Raw genomic sequence first — 10,011 nt, forward strand, 5'->3', positions numbered from 1 at the left:
ATGGGTGCTGTCCCGACAGAATTTCAAGTTGACGTCATTTTGATGATGCAATGCGCACTGTACACGGATTATCAGACGAATCCGGAACCTGTGGTTGACCGAAGCCGATCGATCCTGTACAAATTATTGCAAAGAAAAACGTGTGATGCGTTGACACCCGTACACATGTTGTAAATCACTGCTGCAAGGAGCATTGCGTCATAAATAATGACGTCAACTTGAAATTCTGTCGGGACAACAGGGTATGTGGGAGTTGCACACTCTGGGGGGTTATGTACTCTTGGTAGAATCAAGAGTAGATAAACACTACTCTTGGTAGAATCAAGAGTACATAACCCCCCCATTTTATGTACTCTTGGTAGAATCAAGCATGGTACGAACGAAGGGCTTGATCGAAAATTCACGCCCTCGTGTGTACGCTAGAGGGTTTGCTGGAGAGCGTACACAAGAGGGCATTTGTACATCATTGTTGCAACTGTGTAGTCCCAAATTCATATTATTTTTATTCATGTACATACCGTAAAATCCCGCCAGAGCGCCCCGTCTCTCCCATCCGCCCCTCCCTGATCAATCATACGGCAGAGCATTTACAAGCTCTGCATTTTGGTTGGTGCCAGAAATTTCTGGCGCCAACCAAAAATACAACTTTTAGCTTTTAACCTTACCTGCAGTTCACGCACCTTTCCTGGATTATACAACTAACTCCGCGGTTTATGAACCCTACAGTATAGCTCTATAGCAGCATTGCGCTTTTTAGCTCTCAACAGCATTTGTTGCTGGACACCTCTATGGTTGCAACTGCATTGCACCTGTTTGCGCCGGTATTCTCACTCACAACACAGAGTCTGAGGTTTATAGAATATTAGGGAGGTTTCGCTCTACGTAATTACGTATGAAAATCCGTATGTCGTACGCGCCGGGGAGCGAGGGCAACTTTCATACGTAAATCTCTCTACGGATTTCCGTAGGAAAGCTCTTTCCTACGTTGGGTCCTCCGTAGGACTTTTTGAAATATTTTGGCGCATTTTCCGCATTTGTCCATGGCAACATTCAAGCCGCGCGAAACACAAGGTACACACACCGTAGAGTGGGTCTACACCACGTGCATAATATCATGGAAAACGCGGTTTCGGTTCATGGTGCATACGGTGGGCGCATGCAGCCAACGCGTCTCCAAAGCAACAACGCATGTTTAGCAGTCGTGGAGAAATCACGTAGAGCGAAACCCAACAGCTCTGATTTTTACGTATGAAAATTCCGTGCAGTTCATACGTTATTTTCATACGTAATTCCGTAGAGCGAAACCTCCCTATTATCACTAGGAGAAGACTGTATCCATTGCAAACTGATTGCAATACTTCAAAAGGCTAGCTACTACCTGGTAGTAACAGAAACAGCCAAAGACCAAGAACACAACAACTGCACCCGCAAGCTCTTTCCTTGCACTCCCTACAAAAACATCAAAATCAAGCAGCAAAATGCAAATCCACACGCATGTTTGCCGGAACTGATCCTCCATAGCGCAGCTGATCATTGCGGCTGCACGAGACGACCTTCACGCCACAGTAGGGCAAAGAACTATGCATGGAACTAGCAATGAATGCATGCAGCAGTTATGAATAGGGACATCAACAAGACACAACACACAGTAGTCATGAGCAGGCTGAGGTAACTGAGGGCCGGGGAACAGTACAGACATGTGCACAACAGCACCTAGGTTTACTACTACCCAAGGTTATTCATGTCTTGGTCTAAACTGAGCAAGTTACTAGTGGAGATCTGTGGGGTGACTTGGTCGTACCAACATCCTCCCCCCGGTGACGTCTTCAAGCGTCACCCTTATTCAGAACGTCCAGCACACAGATCTTTGACACCGGCCTGCGGTATGTCCCGGACGCTGTCTTGACGTCGGCCACTCTGACATGTCCATCGGTGCCGGGATAGACGGCCGTAATGGTACCTTTCGGCCAGCTGCCTCTGGGTAGGTCTCTGTCGGCAATCACGACTATGTCATTGACCTTGACTTCTTTCTGCTGTCGCTGATGCCACTTCGTCCTTCTCGTCAACGTCGGCAGGTATTCACGCAGCCACCTCCTCCTTTTCCCAGCACGAAAGCGACCTGGGCACTCCCGTCGGCGAAGGTGACTCTGAGGTAGGCTGCAGCCGCAAAGGCCGACTCGCTGGCGTCTCCAAAGACGTGTAGTTGAACTTGGGCTCTTTTGGTCATATCTTCACTGTAGGGGCGTGGCACAGACAGCTCGCTCAGCTTGAGTAGCATTTGCCACCACTCTTTCCAGCGTGTCACGAGGTCATCCGGTAGCGGCTGGTCCCAGCTGACTCCGGTGCGCCATATCCGCTGGAGAAGTACCTTTGCCGATACCGTGTGAAATGCCAGGTAGCCAAGCGGATCAAATACTGACATGCACATGCGTAGCACATGTCGCTTTGTCGGCTGCGTCACTTCTGCTTCTTGTGTCACCAGTCGTGCACTTAGCTTGAAGCTGAAGATGTCCTCCCGCGGCATCCATTTGAGGCCAAGGGTCTTCTCGGTCGGGGTGGCCGTTTCACCGCTGTCGATCGTGAGAGCGCTGTCGGACCTGAGCTCGGGTGGCACGCTTGCTAGGACCTCTGACGAGTTGCTTACCCAGCTACGAATGGTGAACCCGCCGGTTTTGTGGATCTTGACGACTTGAAGCGCTCTGGCGACAGCTGTCTCCACTGTTGGCGTTGAATCGAAGTAGTCGTCCATGTAGTGCTTGCGGTTGATTGCGTAGACAGCTTCTTCGTGGTTGTCCCTGAACTCCTCAGCATTCCTCCGCATCACGAACTGGGCCGAGGCAGGCGAGCATACCGCTCCGAACGTCATCGCCTTCATTTGGTACGCGTCCGGCTCTCTGTCACGTTTCATGCCTCGCCAAAGGAAGCGTTGGGATGGTTGATCTTCTTCCCGAATCTGTACCTGGTGGAACATCTGCTGTATATCGCCGCCGAAGGCAATACGGTGCTCCCTGAACTTGAATAGAACGCCGGTGAGAGAGTTCAGCAGATCCGGACCCGGAACCAGGGCGTCGTTTAGGCTCATGCCATTGCTTGAGGCTGCCGCGTTGAAGACTAGTCGCAGCTTCCCTGGTTTGTTCGGGTTCGTGACACCAAAGTGCGGCTGGTACCACTTGCGCTCGTGGAATGCTGTCTCCTCTTCTGGTGTCAGCTTGAAAGCATAACCGGCAGCCAGGTACTGTTCGATCTTACTGCAGTACGCGTCAGCGAAGACTTGATCCCTGTCCATCTTTCGCTCGATGGAGAACAGCCGCCGGAGGGCCATGGGCTTGCTCTCTGGTAGGAGTATGCCACTTTCTCTCCACAGGAGTCCGGTTTCCCAGCGGTCTCCGACTCGTCTGGTGGTCGATTCCATGATCCTCTCAGCTCGCGCTTCCTGTCGGGACCGGATCTTAGTGCTGGTGACCTTGACACCAAACGAGTCTGTGGTGAAGAAAGACTTGACGAGCAGATGTAGGTCGTCATCGAAGCAGCCATCTTTGATTTGCGCTGACAGGCTGCTGTGGGCGTTTTCGGTGCTGAGGTCATCGACTCTGCCGTGGATTGCCCAGCCTAGCTTGCACCGCGTGGCTACCGGCGATCCCGGCGGTCCCTCGACCCACTCTCGGGGCATGATCAGGTCACAATTGTCCTGCCCGATGAGCATTCTGGGCTTCTGCATATCCTTCACTGTCAGATCAGCGTCTCGGAGGTGTTTCCAGTGCTGGCAGGTGCTGTTGACGTCGAGGTCTTGCTTGGGTAGATCCAGTGTAACGGTTCGTACATCGTTCAGGTAGAACTCCTGCCCGCTTCCGAACACCGAAACCTCCACCTTCCTGGAGTTGTTGTCAGTCTGGCTGGTGTCGTCCGTCCAGGTCAGTGTCAGCGGGCAGTGCGTCCCCTTGGCGCCGATCTCCTTGGCTAGGCTAGCGTCAAGCAACGTGACTGTAGATGCTTCGTCGAGCAGAGCGAACGTGTGGACCGTCCCCTTCGTGCCTGTGACTTTGATGGGTACTGTGCGCAGCATCACCCTCCCACTGTTAGGTCGTCGAGTTGCGTTGCACGGCGCTGGCTGGTCTCCCGTCCTCTCCTGCGTGCTCGGTTGCGGCAGATGGAGGAGTCGGTGGTGTAGCCTTTCGCACCCGTCATGTCCGCACCGTGCTTTCTTCGGGCAGTCCCTGACTTGGTGTCCACAGCCAAAACAGACGAAGCAGCGGTTCTCATTCTTGATCCACTTCCACCTGTCCTTGACTAGGGCCTTCTTCAAGGTGTTGCAGTTGGCAGCGGAGTGCCCGGCTTTCTTGCAGAAACCACATTGTTCTTCTCGTGCGGTGAAGGTGTTCCCACGGAGGCCGCCTGGTCGCCTGCCAGATGGCGGCTTTTCAGCTCTGTCAGTGGCGGTGAGTCTTCTGACGTGGCTGATAGCGTCCGCTCGTTGTGATAGCCATTCGGAGAGTGTTGCCAGGGTCACTCCGGTCTGTTGGGTATGGACGAACTCCCCCCATTGCCGCTTCAGGCTGTTGGGAAGTTTCATGATCACTTCCTGCCGCAGGGTGGGATTTGTGAGATGTCCGGTATCGTTCATGAGCTGCATTGTTGCGACGAGGTTGCCGACCGCATTTGCCGTGTCGATGAGGGCCTCGAAGTCCTCTTCTCCAGCTGGCTTCAGTTTCTTGACGCCGTCAATTATGGTCTGTATCACCTGCTCTGGCTGCCCGAACCGCATTTCCAGAGTCTGCATGACACGATCGACGTTATCAGGTACGATGAGCATGGCTTTGACGGTGTCCTTAGCCTTCCCTTTGAGGGCTTTCTGTAGCCTGGCCATATTCTCCGCATTGGAGAATTTGCATTCACTCGTCGATGACGTGAACATATGGCGGAACATCGGCCAGGACGCCGGGTCGCCGTTAAACTCTGGGAGGTCCTTTGCGGTGGACTGTCGGGCGACTATCTTGTGAAGGTCGCTGCCAGTATCTTGGGAGCCATGTCTCTGCGTGGCTGTCGTCAGGTGTCCGGCCAAGGCTTCCGCAAGCTGGCTGACAGCTGTCACCACTGAAGTCTGAGCGGCCTGGGCCGGGGTGTGCTCTTCATCTGCGATTGGCTGGTCCCTAGCGCGTGCTGCGGGCGGCAGGCGTTGTGTCGGCTCAGCCTTGTAGCCAAGGGACTCCACATCCTCAGTATCTTTCGGGACGGGTTGGTGGTACTCAGCTGGAGTCCGGCGGTGGTATGACGATGACTTGTCCACAGACCTCGCTCCCCTGAGTTCTGCAGGTCGAGGCTTATACTCGTGGACGGCGTGGAATCGAGCATCGTCACCAGGACTACTCGTGTCAGTCACAGTATCACGTCTCTGTTCGACTGCCCGGTCTGCAGGGCTACCTCGCGCTGCGCATTCCTCTAGGAACAGCTGGCGCCACTGGTCAGCTTTCCTTTGCTGCTGCTCCGCAGATTGCCTGGCTTGACTCAGGAGCTCACGTAGGTGATCCTTGTCACCCTCCGCGCGCGCAGCCTGCTCCTCGATCTCCTGGAGTTCTTCGCGTGACCGCTGTCTCTGGCAGGCCATCGCCTCGAACTCTACCTTGCGCTGCTCCGATACGCGCTTCATCTTGTCGAGTTCAGCCCGCAGTTCGGTGTTGCAATCATACAGGTCGCTGTTCTCAGCTTGAGCTGTGCTCTTGTGGAGGTCTAGCTCGCGACGTGTTCGCCGCAATTCAGACTGAAGGTGTTGCACGACAAGATCCTTCTCATGACTTTCGTCAGCGGACTGTTGTAAACTTTGCTGCAGGCAATCAATCATCCGGTGTGCGTGACTGAGTGCGTTTTCGTTGGCCTGTGACTGTGCATTGTGTGCAGTTACAGCTGACTGCTCAGGGAGATTCACAGGTTCAGGACTACCCTGCAGTGCTTGGAGCGGTGATGGCGCTAGAGCTAGCGGTGTGGCATCTGCGCGTTCTGCCATGCTGTACGGAATGTGTGAAGAGGCACGAGTACCTTGCTCTACCTGCTCCGTGCGCTGTGTACCGGTACTTACTGAGTCTGACACTAAAACTGAGTTTTTGCCAACTCCTTGAAGTCGCTCTACTGTCCTACCGCTTGTAGAACGGGACTTGACTGTACGTGGGTCGCAGACACTATCTGCACTCAGGTCTATCAAGTCCGGGTCACTAGTTTGCCCCGACTGTACGGATTTAGCAGGGTACAACACGCTCACCTCATCGCTGCCATTTGCAGCTGTGGGCGCTTGCATTTCAGATCGTCGCTCTTCCTCGAACACTTCCTCTCTCATCGTGGGCGATGAAGACTTCGGTGTGCCAGAGCGTCTGGACGCCCTCTCGAGATTCAAGCTGGCCAGGTCAGCCTCCGCCTCTGCGACCCTCTTTCTCGCTTCTAGCAGGGCGCACCTTGCTTCCATCACTGATGGCGCACTTCCTGACGTGCGGCTTGATGCGAGCGACGGTGTCTGCCTGTTGAAGCTGGTTCTTGGACTGGTCGCACTCTCTTCGTCCTCAAACCCCAGTCGCCTGGGAGCAACTCCCTTGGTTGAACGAGCACTCGTTCTTTGTTCCTCCGCCATTCGCGATCCGGCTCGAAGGACCAATGTTTGCGCCGGTATTCTCACTCACAACACAGAGTCTGAGGTTTATAGAATATTATCACTAGGAGAAGACTGTATCCATTGCAAACTGATTGCAATACTTCAAAAGGCTAGCTACTACCTGGTAGTAACAGAAACAGCCAAAGACCAAGAACACAACAACTGCACCCGCAAGCTCTTTCCTTGCACTCCCTACAAAAACATCAAAATCAAGCAGCAAAATGCAAATCCACACGCATGTTTGCCGGAACTGATCCTCCATAGCGCAGCTGATCATTGCGGCTGCACGAGACGACCTTCCCGCCACAGTAGGGCAAAGAACTATGCATGGAACTAGCAATGAATGCATGCAGCAGTTATGAATAGGGACATCAACAAGACACAACACACAGTAGTCATGAGCAGGCTGAGGTAACTGAGGGCCGGGGAACAGTACAGACATGTGCACAACAGCACCTAGGTTTACTACTACCCAAGGTTATTCATGTCTTGGTCTAAACTGAGCAAGTTACTAGTGGAGATCTGTGGGGTGACTTGGTCGTACCAACAGCACCTATTGCACCTTTTACTGCATTTGTTGTCTGTCACCCCTATGATTGCAACTGCATTGCATCTATCGCATCTTGTATGAGCTGTTTCGGATATTTCGTCTCCTGGCCTGGCTTATTTCGTTTCGGCGCTGCTGAGACCTCCTTTCGCGGAATATTACTCAATGACAGGTGAGTTGACCAGTTCCCGTTGATTCTTTTGCTTGTGTTGACTCTTTCATTTACGAAAAGTGTGCTCATTTTGGGCGGAATGCAATAAAAAATTAATAATGGAAAAGCTGACAGGATCTCTTTTCTAAATTTAGCTTTTCCGCTGCCGAGGCCTCCTTTTACGGAATACTCGATGACAGGTGATCTCTGAGTTGACCGGTTTCCTTCGATTCATTTGCTTATGCTCTCCCTTTCATTTACGGAAACGTGTGCTGATTTTATTCGGATTTAGATCCATTTTTATCTCTTTGCCCTTTTCTACAGTGTGCCAAGAACGCGAGTTCCCATTCTTGACGGCAAGGCTTATGTTAGATGTGTTGTCGAAATACTCATATTCATTGTACATTGGTACGTTACAAGTAAGGCACTGGTCAGTGGCATACTATCGTTGGCAGTTCCCAATCTGGAGGGAAAGGTTCAAAGGACTCATTGACAAAGTTTGCAAAATAAATTCGCATATCAGGGAAAATCTGCATTGTGGAGAGGTTCAGTAAACTTGTTTGCTTCATACGAAACAAGTCAAAGGGTGCAGTCTCGTCTCGTGAAGATCTCGTACTTGTATGATTGGATTTGTTTACTCGAGTCTGGGCTGTTTGATTTATTATTTGTGAGTTCCGCCGAGATTGCACTGCCCCAAGTGAAGTTTCGTGCCGCCAAAGCAAGAATTACGATCTTTAATCTCTTTGTAGTACCTGCAAGAATGTGCTGTACATGTATCGTACTTTCTCTGTTGCTGTTTCAGTTGCCGTCATGTTGCTAAACAAACGTTCAGTAGAGAGGTTCTGCAAAACGAAAATTCGAAAGAAGTTTCGCGACAGTCCTTGCGAAAGTGTGTACGAATTTTTGCACGAATTTTGCGTTCTGCACGTTTTCGTAGTTTGCGCGGGCCAAGTGCACGTACGCCATGACCCGATCTCACGAAAGTGTGTACGACTGTTCATTTCGCGTTCCCTGCAACTTGCAGCAAGTTTCGCGTCCAAAGTTGCGAAAGTTCGTGCGAAGTTTCGCACTTCATGCTAGTGACTCATTTGTTTCATACCAGACGAGTCAATGAGTTGGTGTGGCTTAGAATCTTTCGCTGTAGAAGAAATCTATTCGTATGTCTATTGGAGAAATAATTGTATTCACTGGTTATAAAATAGGTTAAGACAAACTCACAGAATAAATACCATCGGTCCCTTGGTGTTCGTCCTAAAGAGGTTCGACTGGATATCATTCATACTCACCAAAAGATGTGTAAGATTTTATTATTATGGAGTGCCTTGTTTATCTCTCAGTACCTCCAACCATAGCCTTGCCCCTTTTATCCTCGGGATCAGTGTAGTTGTTGGAACGAGGTGTCGGACTCAGGAATGTATTTGTTTACATTTTAATACATGTTTATTGTTCCTCCTTTGCTGTGTTGTGTTGTTTTAGAAAATTGTGGACTAACAGTTTGAAGTCATTGAACTACTTCCAAAAGTTGTATCGACATCAACAGGGTAACGATTTCAGTGCAATATGATGCTGGATGACCTTCTCACGATAACCCATGATTATAGTCATAGTCATGAAATTCTGCTTCAGCAACATGCACAGAATGACCTCCGTATAAAAAAAAATATCACCACAGTCCACCACTACTCACATGTTTCCCCGCAGAAGAACATGCTAATGCCATTTTTCTGCAAGAAAAGGCTTGCACATCAATGCGTATAATACGGTATTGATATGATGTGAAGGCCATCATTTACATATTGATATAGGGCATTGCATTGATTGGTGACAGAAAAAAACAAAAGAAATTATAAACAAAAAAATTATAGCAATAAAAACTGCTTTATGGCAGTTTAAAAAAACCGTTATTGTGTTCTAGTCCATGGACCCCGTCTAAAAAGTAAGAAATTAACGAAATGTGATAGCTGAAAATTAAAATTTCACACAAAACCTCACATTAATCACACACAGAATGAAAAGCTACATGAAGAAGACCTTTTCCCCTCGTCATCCTCTTTCCTATGCATGCACGTTGCCAATTGTTGGTGCAGTACAAGTTTAGTGTTGAAAGCAGCATTTCAAGTGTTGTGACTACCGCGAGGTTCCGTGTGAAATTCCAACCCCCAGCTATCACATTTCGTTAATTTCTTACTTTTTAGACGGGGTCCATGGACTAGAACACGATAACCTTTTTTAGAAAACTGCCATAAAGCAGTTTTTATTGCTCTAATAGAGGTTGTGCAGGCAGTTGCACACTCTTGGGGGTTATATACTCTTGATATAAGCTATAGTCACAGACAACATGTTTCATTCCTCTGATGAAGCACTCTATGTGCAGAAACCGGTCAGGTCTCATCCAAACACTTTTGTAATAATAGGATGAATTTTAATTAACTACTGTGCCTTTGTTGTGCCAGGAGAAGTTGATGTGTCGGGAGTTGTCCGTCCAAACACTTGATTTATTAGACACCCTTAGCAAACAATGGTAACGCTATTTTTTACGGTACTCGTACCTTGATCACCCAAATAGCGTTGAAGCTGCAGCGTATAAACGTTATGGGGGCTGATTTATCGTTGTGACCAACGGTTGGGGACCCGGCAAATATGCCGGCACTAAACCAAGCATTTTAGGGTGCAAAAACT

At 49.9% G+C, this 10,011-nt stretch overlaps 1 protein-coding gene across 1 annotated transcript; it reads right to left on the reverse strand.

Annotated features, from left to right (window-relative positions):
* Positions 1-2,062: 2,062 nt before the first annotated feature.
* Positions 2,063-5,349, reverse strand: LOC135821687 (uncharacterized). The gene is made up of 2 exons (XM_065334684.1): positions 5,289-5,349; positions 2,063-5,247 (listed from the first exon to the last, which is right to left on the reverse strand). Exons 1-2 carry the CDS (start codon positions 5,347-5,349, stop codon positions 2,063-2,065), a joined length of 3,246 nt encoding a protein of 1,081 aa, XP_065190756.1.
* Between the last annotated feature and the right edge of the window lie 4,662 nt (positions 5,350-10,011).

This window comes from Sycon ciliatum, chromosome 7 (assembly GCF_964019385.1).
Source record: "Sycon ciliatum chromosome 7, ocSycCili1.1, whole genome shotgun sequence".
Taxonomy (NCBI): Eukaryota; Metazoa; Porifera; class Calcarea; order Leucosolenida; family Sycettidae; genus Sycon; species Sycon ciliatum.

Coding starts and splice junctions, on each gene's coding strand:
- LOC135821687 (XM_065334684.1), bottom strand. CDS start 5,349: ATGCTCGATTCCACGCCGTCCACGAGTATAAGCCTCGACCTGCAGAAC. Junction 5,248..5,288: donor GCAGAACTCAGGGGAGCGAG/GTCTGTGGACAA, acceptor GCCGGACTCCAG/CTGAGTACCACCAACCCGTC.